The 19,815-nt window shown below is 37.9% G+C and overlaps 1 protein-coding gene across 1 annotated transcript; it reads left to right on the forward strand.

Moving 5' to 3' along the window:
• The first annotated feature begins 467 nt into the window (after nucleotides 1–467).
• On the forward strand, nucleotides 468–14,517 carry LOC107719755 (cationic amino acid transporter 2-like). Its single transcript, XM_016527252.1, has 11 exons — nucleotides 468–837; nucleotides 2,465–2,620; nucleotides 2,733–2,895; nucleotides 3,083–3,219; nucleotides 5,729–5,951; nucleotides 6,495–6,631; nucleotides 6,821–6,923; nucleotides 9,209–9,336; nucleotides 10,870–11,036; nucleotides 13,762–13,870; nucleotides 14,302–14,517. The coding sequence occupies exons 1-11, from the start codon at nucleotides 468–470 to the stop codon at nucleotides 14,457–14,459; spliced, it is 1,851 nt and encodes a 616-aa protein (XP_016382738.1). The 3' UTR covers nucleotides 14,460–14,517.
• Nucleotides 14,518–19,815: the final 5,298 nt, after the last annotated feature.

Here is a 19,815-nt window from a genome sequence, read left to right on the forward strand (position 1 = left end):
TTTATTTTTTCCCCCTTATTTCCTCTTTTTTTTTTTTTTTTTGCCATAGCTGTTGTTTTGAATTACTTTGAGCTGCATTTTATATATGAAAGGTTGTATACAAATCAAATTTATTATTATTATCTCCTGATCACGGAAGCGCTGTGTACATTTAAGTCTTTCACAGCTGCACACTGAATAATTAAGGCAAGGCATGTTTATTGACATAACACATTTCAAACACTGGGTAATTACTAATTAGCTGACTTAAAAAACATAAATGATAAAAATGACCAAATGGGTTTAAATGAATGAATAACAAAGACTTACATTGTAAAAAAAATTATGAAAAGCAAATGTTTGAAGTGCAACTTTTTAATTACAGAATGCACAGGATGAGAAATGTGCTTCTCTTGAATATATCTATTATTAACATATGATAGACATATATGAAATATTACATAATCACCTATATTATTTGTCTCAGGATGTTCTGTGACAAGGTGCTGTCCTTTTTGAAGAGCCTATCGAGGCGAAAGCCACTGGAGCCTGATGGTGAAGAGTCCAACTTCAAGCGTTGCTTAACCACACTCGACCTAGTGGCCCTTGGGGTGGGAAGTACACTTGGTGCTGGGGTCTATGTCCTTTCTGGGGAGGTTGCCAGAACAGTAGCTGGTCCCAGCATCATTGTGTCATTCTTCATTGCAGCAGTGGCATCTGTGTTTGCGGGCTTGTGTTATGCAGAGTTTGGCGCCCGAGTGCCCAAGACTGGCTCTGCCTACCTGTACAGCTACGTCACTGTCGGAGAGGTGTGGGCCTTCATCACCGGCTGGAACTTACTGTTGTCATACATCATAGGTAAGAACAAACATTTAATGCCCAGCATTAACAGTCCATTCAAACAGTATGCTTTATTTGAGCTGGCGGTTGTTGTTCATTAATATTGACAACACCCATTACCTAGACCTAGACACCTAGAATTTAGCCAAAAATGACAATTCTGCCTTCAATTTTCTCACTCTCATGCCATTCAAGAGTTACTTGACTTTAATTCTTCCATTCCAAACAAAATGGTGATTTAAACTGCCAAAAGGACAATAAAACACAAAAGTCATACAAACAATTTTTTTTGTTGTCCTTTTTAAAGACTGGAAGCATAAATCTCTGAATTGACCCTTCACAAAGACCCGTCCCCCTTTCATTACTGTTGCTATGTTTGACAAACCATGGCACTCTCACGTCACACATCATGTTCTCACGCAGTGAAAAATACATCACGGAGCAAAGAGAAAACTGACAATGCGCTGACAAACAAGGCAGAGTATGTTACTTTTGGTATGAAACAAAGTCTCAGCCTTCACATTTTTTAAGAAATTCAAACAATAAATGTTCATAAATCATAAATGTCTCATAACAGATCGCTGTAGCACCTGTTTACTAGTTATAGCATGAAATAAACATGAATGAACATCAGAAGGTATCGTTTCAACCGCAGAGAGACGTCAATGCACACTATTTTTCAAGTTCAAGCTTACCGACGTTAATCTACTCTCTTGTCTGGTTTGTTTGTCAGACAAAAATGGCAGATTCGGCATTATGATTGGTCAGATCGCCTGTCAATCAAACTCCCTGCGAAGGGTCAACTGAGAAGAGCAGTGTGGACATTCTGCCTAATATCTCCTTTTGCATTTCACAGCAGATAGAAAATAAAAAGGGATGTAAATACAGTTTATTAAGACAAAAATGTATATATTTCTGCAAACTGTCCCTTTAAGATGTAATAATATATTACTTGGTACACTATATATTTTTTGGTAAAAAAAAATGGACGAATAAAAATAAATAAATAAGGGTTATTTAAGAAAGAGGGCAATAAATGTCTTTACCCAAATACACTTTTAATATAATAATTATTTATGTTTCAGAGATTTCTTAGGAAATTGCACACATACCTCATTCTCCCGTGCGTGTCATGTCATACCTGTACACAGAGAAAAGTAACTCCGGCTCCGGGTGTCACAATGTAAAAAAATATAAATACCACAGATCATTAGGTTCAAATAACAAAAAAAAAGAAAAGAAAAAAAAGCGGTATTTATGTATCCTTCCTCCCTATACTGCTGTATAACCTTTCCTCGAATTACGTTCGTCCGCATAGAGGAGCAAGCCGGAGCACAACCAAAACAATGTTCTTCCGCAGGATGCAAGCCGTTCTAGTTTTTAACCGCTAGAGGGCAAAAAGTTACATAGTCACTAGTGTAGCGTTAGTCTTAAAAAAACATGAACTCGCAGTGCCTTTAGCAAACGCAGCTCAGTTCAAATAAGATTTTCCATAAACTATTTAACATTCTCCAATCATTTTAATCAGTAATATTAATCTTACAAGATTTATTTCATGACATTACATGACTCTTATATGCCCTATAAACCTGCTTAACGAATGTTTGTATAACTGAATTGCTTGATCTGAATGACTTTATGACAGGTACATCTAGTGTGGCAAGAGCATGGAGTGGCACTTTCGATGACTTGATTGGAAATAAGATTGCCAGTTATTTGAGTGAAAATACACCAATGAATTTACCTGGCCTCGCTCCCTATCCAGACTTCTTCGCCGCTGGCCTTATTCTGGTTTTGGCAGGCAAGTAAGATTTACAGTAAATTTGTTATAGTGTCAATAAATGAGTTATGTTAAGATACAGTAATTTGAATCAACATGAGTTAGATTTATGTTGATTGTTTTAATTTTTTAGGTATCCTTGCATTTGGGGTGAAGGAGTCTGCCATTGTCAATAAGATCTTCACAGCTATAAATATTGTAGTTCTGGTTTTTGTCATCATTGCTGGATTCATCAAGGGTGACATTGGAAACTGGCAGATAACAGAGGAGGAAATTTGGAACTACACAATAACTGCGTATGTTGCATTATGAAATTTCCAGAGCATGTGTGGTAATGGTAAAGACTTTGACTGCGTGGTTTAAATCAACAGCTTAAAAAATTAAACTAGGAAATTGAGAAACTGTTTAACACACATTTTAATTACTTTTTTAAATTACCACAATACATTGAAATAATTTTTTAACATTGCTATTTTTGTTTAGAAATCTCTCAACCTCAAATGAAACTTTATCCAGTTTTGGAACTGGAGGATTCTTTCCCTTTGGTTTTGAGGGAACTTTTGCTGGTGCCGCTACCTGTTTTTATGCCTTTGTGGGATTTGACTGCATTGCAACCACAGGTACTTCAACAATAGCAATATCTAATTAAATGAAATGAAAAGTAAAGAAACACTAGGCACCTGCACACATACCCATTCCTGTAGACTGAACACGTAATACACATGCAAATGACTGTTTTAACAAAATTGTGTTTTTGTAGTTTACACAGAGACAACAACCATATTGTTGTTTCATTTCTTCCAACCACTTCTATGAAACCTCTACAATTAATCCAAAATGCCGCTGCAAGATTAATCTTTAATGAGCCGAAAAGAACGCATGTCACACCTCTGTTCATCAATTTGCACTGGCTACCAGTAGCTGTTCGCATTAAATTCAAGGCATTAATGTTTGCCTACAAAACCACCACTGGCTCTGCACCCATTTACCTAAATTCATTACTTCAGAGTTATGTACCCTCTAGAAGCTTGTTGCTCTTTTGTTAGTTTTGACTGCTTTTATTGTCCTCATTTGTAAGTCGCTTTGGATAAAAGCGTATGCTAAATGACTAAATGTAAATGTAATATTGTTTTCAAAAACGTGCACTTTGAAACCCTTTTTTTTCCAGGCCCCTAAAATGTATTGTAAACACCCCCTCAGCTGACCTATGCTGCATCCCAATGTGCCTACTTATACTACAACCTTAAAGTATAGGCCTACTCTTTTGGTGAAGAAAAAGTACACACTTTTGAGTATGTAGTAGAAGTGTAGGCAAGCTTTGGGACATACTATTACATAATACAATTGCGTATTTAACATATGCTCTGTCGCACCTGTACACGCACCAAGTCACTGTAAACTGGCCTGTCAATCATCTTGTCACAGTTAACATCCTCCACATTTAATTTCATTTAACTTTCTACCGTATTGGAAAGAAAAGAAGTAGCACGCTGATCTGCCAGCCGTGAGTCTTTCATGTGGAGAACTCTCCTCATATTTTCTGCATAATGATTCATTTAAAAGTTAATGGCCGAACGGTTGTTTATAAAAGTTCATGTTGTTGCAGATGAAGTATAACACAGATAACATTAAATAAATATTTTTTACTAGGTTAAATGTTGATTATTAGTAACTCAAACCATTCGTCGGTCACACCATGTTTGTAGTTTTTAACACTTTTTTTCGTGTTTGTAGTTCTGAACCAAATCCTTCGCCAAAGCGCAATGCATTGTGGGAAATATTAGCCATAGAGTGTGAATAGATCCACACTTCAAAAAACTCTACTTGAAATAGCAGACCATCCGGGGACTTTTGGCATACTCTTTTCAACATACTATGCTTTGGGACACACTTATTCTAATCTCACATACTATTTAGGATGGATAGTATGAATTTTGGGATGCAGAGCTAGTTTCCTAGTGTGGGCCTCTTTGTTTCCATGGTTACCTATTGTTTCCACCTGTTCTTGTTAAAGTCATATGTCATATGATGCGATAAAAATTTTTCCTTTCTCTTTGGAGTGTTACAAGCTCTTGGTGCATAAAGAAGATCTGTAAAGTTGCAAAGACTAAAGTCTCAAATCCAAAGAGATATTCTTTATAAAAGTTAAGAGTTAAACACGCCTACCTAAAACGGCTCGTTCTAACACCCCCCCACATGTCTACGTCACGATGTGGGAAGATTTGCATAACGCTGCCCAAATGTTCACACAAAGAAAGAAAGTGTAACTTTGATTCTCGCTGTAGTATTGTTGTTGCCGTGTGTTTCGTTGTGTAAGCGAAACTTTGTTTGTGCCGATCCGATCCGGCTGTGGATTGCCGGATCGGCTTTCACCGTGGACGAAGCGGAGTCCAGCCCGGGGTCGCCACATGTGATTGCCGCAAGCCCGACGGCCGGTCCTTCGTCGAATCCGTCGGCCGCCACTCACTCTAGCCCCCGGCCTCCGCTCACTCTAGCTGCCGGCCTCCGCTCACTCTAGACCACAATGCCGGCTGTTCTGACTCACAGACTGTAAGTACGTTTTATCACAAATGCAGACATGGTTTTATGTTTACATGGCGCGTGTTATGTTACACGGCGCCAATCACAACGCACTGGATAGCTGGCCAATCAGAGCACACCTCGCTTTTCAGACCGATGAGCTTTGTAAAAATCGACACGTTTCAGAAAGGCGGGGCATAGAGGAGAAACAATAATGTACAGTATGTGGAAAATAATGTGTTTTTTGAACCTTAAAGCGCATAAACACATTTCATTACACCAAATACACAAAATAATGTTCAATTTTGCAACATCATATGACCCCTTTAATTTACTCATTAGGTCCTGTGTATTTACACCCGTTTAGTTCAGTTCCTGGTCAGTTATCATTCCGTGCATGTACTCCTGGAGATGATCCTGGATATTTCTGTTTGTGGATTAAGGACTATTTAGATCGAAAGTCATTTGTGTTGGATAGTTACAACAACCGCTTCAGAAGTCTTGGAACATAGTACTTTTAAAGTACTTTTTTCAATATTTTTACAGTCTGTGTGTGTGTGTGTGCATGTTTTATCTTTTTCTTTTTAAATCTCTATCTCCTTTATCTAGGTGAGGAGGTCAAAAACCCTCAGAAGTCTATCCCTATAGGAATTGTGGCTTCTCTTCTCATCTGTTTTGTGGCTTATTTTGGCGTTTCGGCTGCTCTCACCCTCATGATGCCCTACTACCAACTAAATGTTCAGAGTCCCTTACCTGTAGCCTTCACCTATGTGGGCTGGGATCCTGCAAAGTATGCTGTGGCTGTTGGATCTTTGTGTGCTCTCTCAACAAGGTGATGCAACACATGTTGACCCATAAGGCACTTATTATGCCAAACTCATACTGTTATAGGACTATAAAAAGCGGTGTTGCGTGATCAGTAAGATGATAGTAGAGAAGATGCTCATAAACTAAAAAGGAAAGCTGTTCATCAGTTTGGTGAAATTAGCATCATTACATCAAATGTAGTATACATAATGCAGGACTCTATTGTCAAACACAGTTGTCAAAGGATTGATGTTGGTGCAGGATATATCAGAACAGAAGTTAATTATTTTATATATATCAGTGGATATAGTCAAAACGGTCCTTTTTATCATTAACAATCTGTTTTATTGTTTGGTTCTTTAGTCTACTAAACCACCAGTACATCCAGGTTCACTAGGTTCTCTATGGGAGATAAGTTTTTAACTTACAGTAGTTAACTGTACACAGTAAAAAGAGCACTATGAGAAAGTAGCAAGTAATTTGCTCAAAAAGTGCAAAATAGTAAAAGAAATTACAAGGTTAAACTAATGAAACAATATTATAATGCAATTTGTTTACTACTCAACAGTCTGCTGGGGTCCATGTTTCCTATGCCCCGTGTGCTGTTTGCTATGGCCAGAGATGGACTGCTATTCAAACCATTGAGTAACATGAGTTCCAGACAGAGCCCTGTCATCGCCACACTTTCTTCTGGAATAATAGCAGGTAATTCTCTTTGAGAACACATGCCAGTGATACACCATGATAATAGTAACTAATCTACATGACATACCCTAGGTAACATCAAATCAAATCAAATCAAATCTCTTTATTGTCATAATTACCACACCAGCCTCTTGTCTTCATTTCATTTTTGGCTCTGTTATTCTGTTAGTGAACTATTTCTGTTTTTAGCAATAATGGCCTTGGTGTTTGACCTGAAGGCTCTTGTAGACATGATGTCTATTGGAACGCTCTTTGCCTACACCCTCGTAGCCATCTGCATCTTAATTCTTCGGTAAGCTTCAAACACAATACATAATATAAATAATATAAAGAAAAATCCATGAATGGTATCGTAGATTTTATGATTGTTGATTCCTGATGTACCAACACAGATTTTTACAAAACACACAGAATATACATTCACACTGAAATATGTAATGCCACCTTAATTTACGTAACACACAATTTGATGAAAATTACATAATTGCCAAAATGTACGGTCAAATAACAGTTATCTATTTTTCAACTGACAATTTGGGGGGGGGGTTATTCTTTGTCATTACTACAATGCAATTATGTGAACTTACGTAATGTCAAAATAAATGACATTATGAAGTGATGCTAATAACAACCCACATTCTTTTTTTACTCAAGTTCACATTTTCGAGACAAAAATGATGACATTATTATAGAAGGTTTTCAGCAGCTATTCCTCAGCAGTAATCAATAATTTGTCACATCTGATTTGGGTCAAGGACTTTTAAGTTTCATTCAAGGTTATTTTGTTCCTTTGCTCCCGTGTTCTGTGTTTACTTGCTTCCGTACGTGGTTTTCCCTTGGACTACTTTATTCAGATTATCTTCATTTTATTTGTTTAATAAAGTGCATTTGGATTTTTATGATGGATTTAATAAACCCCTTAAACCATGGCTGTCCATTGGTGGTCTTCGAGAGTCGCTGTGCTAATTGTCAGATTTGGCCCTCCAGTTAAACATTTCACTGTGGGGGGAAAAGGGAGGAAAGGAACACAATCACTCTGTGGCCCCCCAGAGCCTCATCACACCCGCTACAGACCCTGAGCATACACCCATGACGATCATAGACCCTCAGTCAGAGGCCCATTCTGTCCTGCCATTCAGTTCGTCCTGGAAGCAGTGCCTGCTGCTTAGTTCATCTGAGAGCCAGCACCTGCTGCTCGGTTCATCTTGGAGTGCCCAGTGCCCACGTTCGGTTTGTCCTGGAGCCAGCACCTGCCATCCAGAAGCCAGAGCTTATTGACCTGGCCATCCAGGATTTAAGTCTGAACCTCTAAAGCCCTTCCTCCTCTACTGGTCCTATTCAGCTTGTTGGACTCTTTGATTCCATCCGGAGCCTTAGACATTTCTTCTCTGTTGGTCCTGTCCAGCTCCACACACTCTCTGGTTCTGTCCAGGTCCCTAGTCTTTTCCCCTCCACTGGTTCCATCCAGCATGATAGTCTCTCTGGTTCTGTCAAGGTCCCTGGCCCTTCCTCCTCAGTTGTTTCTGCCCTGCATCATAGCCTCTCTGGCTATGTACAGGGCCACTGGTCATGCTCCTCTAACTATGCCATGGTCATCATTGGCTCCTCTGACTACTCCTCACCAGCTCCTCAGTCCTCCGGCTCCATCGGCACAATCACAGTCTCCTGATCCACTGTGTTCTTTAGAGTTTGTGGCATCTGAACACTTCCTACCCTTAGGCTCCACCTGGGCCCTTCCAGCTCCACCGTGGCTGTCCGATCCTTTGTCTCCACTGTGGTCCTTCTACTGGGGCCCCTTGTCCTTCCAGCCTTGCAATGGTCTATTGATCCATTTCAGTCCTTCAGCTGTACCTTGGCCCTCCATCCCTTTAGTGTCACAGTGGCCTTTTTTTTGTCTCTGCCATTGATCTCTGTCCCACTGGCTCCAACTTGGACGTCTGATCCCTGGGCACTGCCTTGTTCCTCCAATCTGCCAGCTCAGTGGTCCTCAGTGCCTGTGATCTGACTCTGCTTTGGTCTCCACCTCCAGCAGCTACTTCTTGAGCATTTGATTCCCAGGCTCTGTTATGCTCGGCGATTCTCCAGTTGTGGTTCAGTCTTCCTTTCATTGGTTTCCCCAGGTTTCTCAGTATGCCCTTATTTGTTTCTGTGATTTCTGATTATGTTTGTCCCCTGTTTCTAGTTAAGTCAGTCAATATCCTGTATATTTATACTCCTCTGTCAACTGTATTTTTTTCACAAGCTGTTTTGTGTGTTTTTCCCTTGGACTACCTTTATTTGAATTATCTCCGTCTTTCATTAAAGTATTATGTTTCTCCTTTGTCTCACTTTCTACAGTGTACATAATTAGTATTTTCCCCCAAAACATTTTTTTTTGCCTGTGGTAGTACTGACAATGTGCAATGCAGAATAAAATGGTTTATTGTACATTGCACATTTTCAGTACTACCAATTTTCACAATATTCAGAGCAAACAAAAAATATTCAGAGCAAACACAAAAAGACAGCAGTGCTTAAAGTACATTACTTACAATAATAACAGTTGTGCACTAAAATCAACTATTTTTGTCCACACAGGTACCAACCAGAGCCAGCTGAGATCAGTGAGAAACCAGAAGTTCAGAAGAAATGGAATCCTTTTTCCCCCCCTAAATATGCATCTGCTTCAAGTTCTAAAGTTGTGTCTGTGCTAACCATCCTTACCAGTGAGTTTCAGTTTTTATCATTTCATGCTTCCATCTGATGAGTAAGTGTATGATTATGTTGAGGAAGTGTAGCTAATGCTTCCGTAAATTGGACATGCTGGCAGTATTTATTTTTCTCTTGTCTAAGAAAGAAAGCATTGTCTTAGAAAAAAAAAAAACATTTAGGCCTATGCAGAAAATTAGAAATGTTATCATTCTTGCACAATCACAGAGAATGTTGGGAAATGTACTGTAGTTTAGTCACACAAGCCTGTCTTCTCATAAACCAGCTAAATAAATAGTTTCTCCAAAAAAGCATTAGCACTTAAAAGTAGCACACAAAATAAATACAAACTACATATGCTACATTTTAATGATTAATACTAATTTGCTGCAGCCATAATTCTTTGTAAAAATACCTTAGAATTAATGGAAATACCAAGCTTAAAGGGTTAGTTCACTCAAAAATGAAAATTAGCTTGTGTTTTACCCACCCTCGAGGCATCCTAGGTGTATATGACTTTCTTCTTTCAGACGAATCCAGTCGGAGTTATATTAAAAATTGTCCTGGCTATTCCAAGCTCTATCATTGCAGTCAGCGAGTGTTGCAGTTGAACAGTCCACAAGTCGTCAAATAAAGCGCGCGCATCCATAATAAAACGTACCTAACACGGCTCCAGGGGGTGAATAATGGCCTCCTGTAGCGAATCCATTTGTTTTTGTAAGAAAAATATCCATATTTCAAACGTAATAAACTGAATTGGAAGTACAAACCGAGGATTTGCAAAGAAAAATGTTGGAGGATTTCGATATAAGCCAAGAGGAGACTGGTTTTCCTTTGCAAAAGTAAGGAAACTTTGCTTCCTTTGCTCCTATAAACAAACTCGTGAGACTTGTTGCTATAGCTGCACACGAATCGATGGCTGTTGCTTCAGTCGTTGATTCTGATGAAATGGCACTCCGGGCCGACTTATATAGCTGTTGGCTCCACCCCCTCTGGCAAGCTCGAGCGCCATTGGTTTGTGCAGCTACACAAACGTTGACAAATCAGGCTTCAGTAACAGAGTAAACAGGGGTTTCCCCATACAAGTTGTCAAAAGACGACACAATGCTCGTTCCCTTATCTCAGGGACCCGAGGTTGCGTGAGTAACCGGAGCGTTTTTTGGAAATTATTAGTGTGTGGTGGCGCTAAACTTGTAAATAAAATCATTTCGACATGAATGCACCATTAATTTAGTTTGATTTATGGGTATTTCTATATTTTTTGCAATTTTATGCTACAAATGAAAAGCCACTGCAACTCCTGATCATATGAGCAGGTGCGTAGTAAAAAATAGAAGCAAATTATCATAAATATCAATAATAGCCAATATCATACCAGGACAAGAAAATGAAACCTATCCAGATCAATAATAGCCAATATCATACCAGGACAAGAAAATGAAACCTATCCAGATCAACAATCAAGTTCATTTAACCTAAATTTATGCTATAATGATTTCATGCTAACTCTCTCTTCTCCACTTCATTTTTACTTTTAATGTGATTTCTAGTTGTGTTTGCGGTTATCCTGAGTGTGATCATCACAAAAGGTGTACAAGCTGGTCTGATTGAGGAGTGGTGGATGATTTTGATGATCACTTTGGTTTCGGTGGCGTTTGTCATGACTATCATTATTATTTGGCGACAGCCGCAGAATGGTACCAAAGCTGCATTTATGGTAAGCTGTCACTCACTGGGTGAAAAAAAGCAACAACATTTTTTACAACATTTTAGCAACAAGTAATGCATAAAATGTGCATGAATGTGTTATTCTAACAGTGGTTCTCAAGTGGATTTGCTTTGGAGCCCAGATTTTACATTCGACAATCCAACACAGTACCAAAATAACAAAATCATTAATCAGTAACAAAAATGTCATTAAACTCCGTCATAAAATGTGTGAATATTACCATCAATACAGTAGGTCAAAATAATTTCCAATTTTATATTAGCATGGCGTACAGCAGAAATGTGCTTTACATCAATTTAACATGAAATAAACACTAGGCCAAATAATGAAACCCTATGCAATTTTGTCTTAAATTTATCCATCACCTGGTAATATAACACATTTTCATTTAATTGCAATTAACATGCAGTTACGTGTCTAAAAACTTTAAATACAGTTCGCACTTGAGGATTTCTATTAAAGTATATTATTTCTAAGTACTAAGTACCACTGTTGTTAAAGGGGTCATGAACTGAGAAACCAAAATTCCCTTGATCTTTTAACACATAAGAGGTCATTGTACTATTGTTACGGTCCCTGTATAAGGATCTAGGAGTATGGTCTAGTTCGCAGTATGGAGCGAACTGTGCACGCCACCTTCACATGACGCCATGGGATCAGAGACTGTAGATGGAAGACACACGGCAGAGTTAATATCAGGGGATAACTTAGACTCTATATCAAGATCTATCATAAAGCTATGATCAAACAGTACCATTTTTTCACGACCAAATTCAACATAACTTTGGCCCTCGGCTTTCTTATAAAGTCGAAACTTTTGCCTATAAGCCTCAGGAACCAACTCATAAGACCTTAAAACTGCAGACTTCACCTGGTCATAATCTAAACTTGCCTCAGGTGAGAGAGAGGCATACGCCTCCTCGGCTTTACCCGTAAACACACACTGCAGAAGGAGAGGCCAAACTCTGTAGGCCACTTTAAGGTCATTGCTACCCGCTCAAACAGCACAAAATATTTGTCAACATCTCTCTCAGAAAAAGGCGGGATTAAACGAATGCATTTATTAACATCAAAATCTGTCTCCATAGTAGCAGAATCTCTGCTTAACGGTCTAGCTCTAAGGCGGACTGATTCACGTCTTCCTGTCTCCTCTATTTCAAACTTACGCAACTCAAACTCATGCTGGAGCTCTTTTTCCTTAAGATCTAAGCGCCGCATTTCCACCTGTAACTCCAGTTTACGCAGCTCAGGATCGGGATGCGCAACAGCATGTGAAGGTACAGCGCTGACAAAAGGAAGAAGCTTCCTTTCAGCTAAAGCAGTGTGCAATTGATACTTAATATCTTGTTTTCTTTCTTGTTTTGAAATAGTCACTTTGAAATGAGCAGCACTAGAGAACAGATTATTTTTAGTGCATTGTTCAAATTCTTCCAGGCTCAGGTGAGCCACAAAGTCCTCTAGACTAAATTCCATAATGAGACCGAAAAACACGCAGTCGAAAACAAGACAAAAAAAAACGCTTACCAGAGGACAAAAAGGACGCAGTGCACGAGACAAAACACTTCACTCACCTGCATTTCCCATGAAAACAAAATAACCGTGTCCACCAGCGCGCGCACGCTTCCGTTTATAATGCGCCGCACGGAATTCCCGATGACTGGAAAACCCCTCGGCAACCACGTCACTACACTTCCACTCATTCAAAAATACACCAAAAGCTTGGCGCGAACAGGGAACAGAAAGTGAAAAATACACTAAAGTTACCATTTAGCGCAATAAAAAGCGTTTTGCCTATATACAATGTAAAGAATGACTAAAGCTTTTGGTACAATATAGCGCGAAGCGAGGCGTCTCGCAATTAAACTATCGTAAATCGGATTAAACCACATCCGAAAAACAAAAAGTTCCCAACCATGTAATTTTGGTGAACAAAGCTTTTAACGTGATTTGAAAAAATGTTCGGACGAGCCCCCAATTATGTTACGGTCCCTATATAAGGATCTAGGAGTCGGAAGGGACACATAACATAATAGATGGACAACGGCTGGTGTCTTCCAAATAATTCTTTATTTTAACACAAATTACTCACAAAAGTAACCAGAAGTAGGAGACGGGGAGCCCAGCAACAAAGGTAGAAATGGCTAAACTAATAGAAACAAGCTGGGACTCCCCACTCCAAACTAAAATTACAAACTAAGAAAAGGTACGTAGCGATGTCGCCGCGGAGCAAACTGTGGCTGGTAGAGAGCACTGGAGGGTCCGCCTCCTTCCACTTTATAGCTTCGTCTCCCCAGCTCAACCAATAAGGAACTAGAGAAAACAAGAGAAAAATAAGACATTATGAACACTGTTTAGTACGCCATTTAAGACTCTCGGACGGGGCGTATGCGAAGCACGCGTAACAACTATAAAAACATCCTGTAAGGTTCAGAACTCAAAACTTTCTTGTTAGTCTAAAAACAGCTTATATTGAAGCCAGTCTGCCAAAACGACAGCTTTATGGAATGCTCTACTCTAAGATGTAATGGTGTGGATAAGCACTGCCTCCGCAGAGGAAGATGTAAAAATCTTGATATCATTATAAGTGGACCTCAGAGAACAGTACAAAATAAACAAAGGCAGTTCATGACCCCTTTAAGAACATTGAAATGTTCTGTTTAGAATTAGTTCAAGACTGCGTTGGTCTTCAGAAACTTTTCACATTTTTCTGTAGGTCCCACTTCTGCCACTACTCCCAATTTTCAGTACATTCTTCAATGTCTACTTAATGATCCAGCTGGGGGGTGAAACTTGGATTCGCTATGCAGTGTGGATGGCATTGGGTAAGACAACATGACTATTTATATAGAGTCCTATATAAACAATTAAAAAGCACTGTCTGGAAATGAGTGTGTGAGAATGTGGTTTGGAGAAGGTTTGAAAAATAAATCTTATCAAACTCTTTCAATCACAATTTAGTCAGCAAACCTTTCACAACATTATTTAATTAATAGGCTGTATTAGTAAAAACTAAAAGGAAAGATTATAAGAATAGACAAATACACCATGTATTATTTTAAATTGCCAAATTAATGACATGCAATTTTTGCATGTATGAAACAACCTTCACTGGACCAGGACCCATGTGATGAATGAACATCATTCGCAGGAGTGTTTTACCAATATTATCCAAACTTTTGACATATATGGCCATTTCAGATTAATCCAATAATTGTATATCATAAGTATAATTGTATTTCCTTACAAAACCTAGGCGTGCTCATCTACTTCTCTTATGGAGTGCACTTCAGTGTACAGAAGAAACGGAACCAGTCTTCCAAACATCCCATCAATGTTGAGACAATTGATGTTAAAATGGAGGACAAGAAAAAAATGGGATCTACTACATCAACACTACAAACCAAGTTTTAAAGCCAACATTAATGTCTAGTGCCTTGTTCCTGAGACAGAGAAACTACAATATGATTTTTGTTTCATACTGAAATCTGAATTAGTATAAGGATGAAATTGTTACAAATTATAAAACCTGAGGAAAGTATGAAACTTAAGGGTAAGGTTATATATACTATATATATTAGAATTAGTACCTTTGAAGGTACTGCCCCAGTGTCAGTAGTTATTAGTAGCAGCTTTTTTTTATTATATATTTATTGTTATTGTTACTAATCATAAAGCCTGTCGATTACACTGAAAATCAGATACCACTATGCATCAACCCATGACATTTCTCTTTCTTTGCCACCACTGGTATATTCAAAATGTAAATGTTCAATGGAAAAATATACATAAATGGCCTTAGCTACCAAATATCATTGCACAACACCACACTATTTATAGTTAGTTTTTTTTTTTTTTTTTATCTGTAAAAAAAAAAAAATTAAATACTATGATTTTTTTTTCTAGTTGAGCTTGAAGAGGTTGTGTAGAAAAATTGTAAGAAAAATTTCTTCATATGGCTCTGCTGTGGGCACAACCTTATTCTTATGGGTCTTATGTAGCATAAAAACTTTTTTCCAGACCTCTGTTATGAATGTTATTTATCTCATCTGAGTGTACTCACCGTTGAAAAGCATATTGAACAATGTTTAAAATAAAAATATTTTTCAGTATGCTATTCAGTGTTGTGTACTGCAATATGTAGCAAGTGCTATTAATTTCCTTTAGAATAAAAACTTTTAACAGTGGAAAATGTAACTGAGTATACATTTATTACACAAAAAGGATTCATCATATGCCTCACCTGTCATGGTGTGAAACGGAGGACCCAGATACAGAACTGCCATTTATTGACAATAGAGACAAAGGCAGAGATAACCAGGAGCAAGCGAGCAACTCAACTGGACTATGCTGCAGACAACGTGATTTATCTGGACTAGACAGACTGACAGGCAAAGAAGAGAAAAGAACAGGACTAGACAAATAATCTGTAGAGAAATCCAGGAACAATTCAGACCAACTGGAACAGGCCAAAAATTAACCAACTCGGTGAAAGATTCAGCACAGAACAGAGTGTTTACAAGTAAAACAAGGAACAGGTGGGAATCAACGCCACACAGGAGTCTCACGACCAGCTAACAAGAAACAAAATACACAGAGGAAAAACGCAGGGTTAACTTTCCATTACATAAACCTGGCATTCTTTAGAAGGTAATGTTATTTGAGTGCTGTTGATCATGGACCTATTTGATTGATTCACATATGTGACCCTGGAGCACAAAACCAGTCATAAGTGTCAATTTTTCAAAATTGAGATTTATACATCATCTGAAAGCTGAATAAATAAGCTTTCCGTTGATGTATGGTTTGTCAGGATGGGACAATATTTGGCCGAGACACAATCTGGAATCTGAGGGTGCAAAAAAAATCTAAATATTGAGAAAATCGCCTTTGAAGTTGTCCAAATGAAGTTCTTAGCAATGCATATTACTAAACAAAAATTAAGTTTTAATATATTTATGGTATGAAATTTACAAAATATCTTCATGGAACATGATCTTTACTTAATATCCTAATGATTTTTGGCATAAAAGAAAAATCTATCATTTTGACCCATACAATGTATTTTTGGCTATTGCTACAAATATACCCCAGCGACTTAAGACTGGTTTTGTGGTCCAGGGTCACATATACCCTACATAGTCCAGTCTAGTATATTGTACATTTGAGAGAATTACATTATTTGAAAGCAAAGAAATGTTGTGTAGTTTACAAATAATATGATTAAGCCAGTTGATCTGTTTTCCCATGGATGTAACCTCAGATTCCCATTTCTGGCTATCATTAATAAATCAAGATTTAATTCAAGTTTATTTGTATAGTGCTTTTAACGATACAAATCGTTGCAAAGCAGATTTACAGAAAATTTTCATTTTTTCATGTTTTTCATATTTAATAGTAGCCTATAAGTGTCAAGTTGATGTCCATATGGCAGAAATGTACAGAAGAAATCATGCAGTTAGTTAATGACATGTAATCAAACAGACGGTGAACACTATTAACAGTGATGATTATATGTTGCGATCAGGGCCGTCCTTAGCTGACGCGGGGCCCGGTGCGAGGTAGGGAGCGGGGCCAAGTTTGCGATCAAACTTGTAGCAAAATTTGTTCGTTTTGTATGTTGGTTCAGGGATGGCATCATCTGAGGTCCTCTGAGGGGTCTTCTCAGGTGTTCGGTCATTTCAGATCTTCTTGAGGGCTTGATCCAGACTGAAGCTTGTGTAATTCCTATTTACCTCGGGATGCCAATTCCGTGGCAGAAACAGAGAAGCAAATAGAGACAAAATTAGCATAGCTGCTGTTCCAACCAATCACAAATGATGTGTTCAACCCAAGCAAAAGAATGGTAATTGATCAGATATAACTGAAGTACAAGGTAATGAGATACATTAGTGGACTTAGGTACTACCAAGAGTCCAGAGTTTTGCGACCTTAGGGAGCATGATGGATTGAGCATGATAGAAGACTAGTTAGGTACGCAGGAACGAAAACCATTAAGGGCCTTATAAGTAAGTAGTAATATTTTGTAACTGATACGGAACTTAATAGGTAGCCAGTGGAGAGACTGTAAATTGGGGTAATATGATCATGTTTTCTTAGCCGCTGCATTTTGGACTACCTGTAGCTTTTTTATTGAAGATGCAGGACAACCACCTAGCAGTGCATTACAATAGTCCAGTCTAGAGGTCATGAATGCATGCACTAGCTTTTCTGCATCAGAAACAGGTAACATGGTCCATAGCATTGCAATATTTCTAAGATGGAAGAATGCTGTTTTTGTAACATGGGAAATATGATTTTCAAAAGTTGCTGTCTAATATAACACCCAGATTTTTGACTGTAGAGGAAGTGACATTACATCCATCTAGATACAAATTGTAATTAAGAGATTCTGTGTACTGTTTTTTTGGTCCAATAAGTAATATCCGAATTAACAGCAGAAAATAATTGGTCATCCAATCTTTTATATTTTTAAAACACTCTGTTAGCTTAAATAATTTAGATGTTTCATGTGGTCTTGTTGAAATATATAGTTGAGTATCAACAGACAGATCTTGTGGCACTCCATACTTTACTTGCATTAATTGAGATGATTCCCCTTTTAAATAGACAAAGTGATAATGATCGGACAGGTAGGATCTAAACCATCTTAAAGCCTGCCCTTAAATACCTGTATAGTTTTGTAATCGATCTATGAGTACGTCATGATCTATGGTGTCGAACACAGCACAAAGTTCAAGTAAAACTAGAAATGAGATGCAGCCTTGGTCTGACGCAAGAAGCAAGTCATTTGTAATTTTAACAAGTGCAGTTTCTGTGCTATGGTGGGGCCTGAAACCTGACTGAAATTCTTCATAGAGATCATTTTTCTGGAGGAAGGAGCACAATTGAGCAGACACAACTTGAAAAAAATTTTTAGACATAAAATGGACATTTGAAATGGGTCTTTCATTTGCCAGTTCACTAGGATCTAGTTGTGGTTTCTTAATAAGAGGCTTAATAACCGCCAGCTTGAATGGTTTTGGGACATGACCTAGAGATAACGACGAGTTAATAATACTGAGAAGCGGTTCTTCTACAGGTAACAACTCTTTCAGTAATTTAGTGGGTACAGGATTTAATAAATTTATTTAAACCACAAAGGTAAAGCATGACTTAAAACTATTTAATGTATGTATATACCAGGTGCTTTGACATAAAAGCATGTGTTTAGCATCTTCAAACTCATGCTTTCTCTTTCCTTCTCGCAGTTCAGAATTGAAATGAGGGAACATTTGATTATGGTACTGAGAAGCACCCCGTGTAATGATTGGTTCAAAAAAATGCAAAAAAAAAACCTTTTGTTTCTACCTTTATTTCCCTAAGTGGTAATGTAGGAAATAGGAAATGTAAGCACCACTACATGGTGAAATCCAGTATGTGAACAATAATTATCTCAACAACAGCACACAAAAACATATCTTGAATTTGTGACACGGTTCTGGTTTATTATGCTTTTAATATAGGCAATACGCCTACAATATGTTTCCCCCTAACATAATTCGCAATCAATAAAATGCTTAAATGCTCAAATGATAGGTTACATCCAGGGGCGCCTTAAGACAACCAGAGGCCCCTGCTCTACAGCGTTACAGTAGGCCCCCCTTCCCTAGATAACTTATTTTAAGCTTCCTGACAATTATTTATGTCACATTTAAAAAAAATAATACCTTGTTGATATGCCAGTTAACATTGAATTCACAACACTGTTCTGCATAAAATGTGAATAAGTGAATATGCAAATTCATTCTTTGCCAGAGGGTGGCGCCTGTGGAACAGTTACATAAAGTAAACATTATGTTATTACAGGCATTATACAGAGGTAATGTAAAAAGAAAATGCCATCAAAACTTTCCTGGCCGAAATGTGAGTTTACAGGTATGATTTAAACACCATAAATTACATAAAATATTCATTATTCATCATCAGTAGATCGGAACAACACTTGGCAAGTTGGCATATACAGTGCCGTGAAAAGGTTTTTGCCCCCTTCCTGTTTTTTAAATTTTTTGCATATTTGTCACACTTAAAAGATTCAGATCATCAAACTAATTTTTTAAGTGTGACAAATATGCAAACAATTAAAAAACAGGACAAGTTTTTTTAATTGTTTGAAAACTTTTTCACACCACTGTATGTGAGTTATTTGGTGATTGCTAACTGCGTTTTTATTTTGAAACGTGCCGTGCTCGCGCTTAATTAATTCAATCATAGCCGTTCAAAGTTTAATGATCACATTTAAACAGTAGGATGATTCCTATTCTTCCATCCCCAGATTTGAGATTGAGACTCTGAAGCAGCATTGGAACACAGTGACTGAATCTAAAACCTCCAGTTGACACACAGATTAGCGTACATCCATGCAAGTCACGGAACTCTCATTGTATGACGTTACAGAAAGTTGTCCGGTTCAGCTCCTTTCACACAGCAGTGTGTTTCTTGTTGATTGTGTTTCTTGCACGTTAACATACTAGCGCATGCCGCATGCATCGCGTATTCCGCTAGTACAGGTGCATCTCAATAAATTAGAATGTCGTGGAAAAGTTCATTTATTTCAGTAATTCAAGTCAAATTGTGAAACTCGTGTATTAAATAAATTCAATGCACACAGACTGAAGTAGTTTAAGTCTTTGGTTCTTTTAATTGTGATGATTTTGGCTCACATTTAACAAAAACCCACCAACTCACTATCTCAACAAATTAGAATACTCCATAAGACCAATAAAAAAAA

This window comes from Sinocyclocheilus rhinocerous, unplaced genomic scaffold, assembly GCF_001515625.1.
Source record: "Sinocyclocheilus rhinocerous isolate Xijiao unplaced genomic scaffold, SAMN03320098_v1.1 scaffold571, whole genome shotgun sequence".
In the NCBI taxonomy this organism is placed as follows: Eukaryota; Metazoa; Chordata; class Actinopteri; order Cypriniformes; family Cyprinidae; genus Sinocyclocheilus; species Sinocyclocheilus rhinocerous.

Bases quoted from the DNA above. Each gene is read 5' to 3' on its own strand.
- LOC107719755 (XM_016527252.1), top strand. From the start codon at position 468: ATGTTCTGTGACAAGGTGCTGTCCTTTTTGAAGAGCCTATCGAGGCGA. The intron at 838-2,464 runs GTAAGAACAAAC...ACTTTATGACAG, and splicing joins ACTGTTGTCATACATCATAG to GTACATCTAGTGTGGCAAGA. The intron at 6,924-9,208 runs GTAAGCTTCAAA...TTGTCCACACAG, and splicing joins ATCTGCATCTTAATTCTTCG to GTACCAACCAGAGCCAGCTG.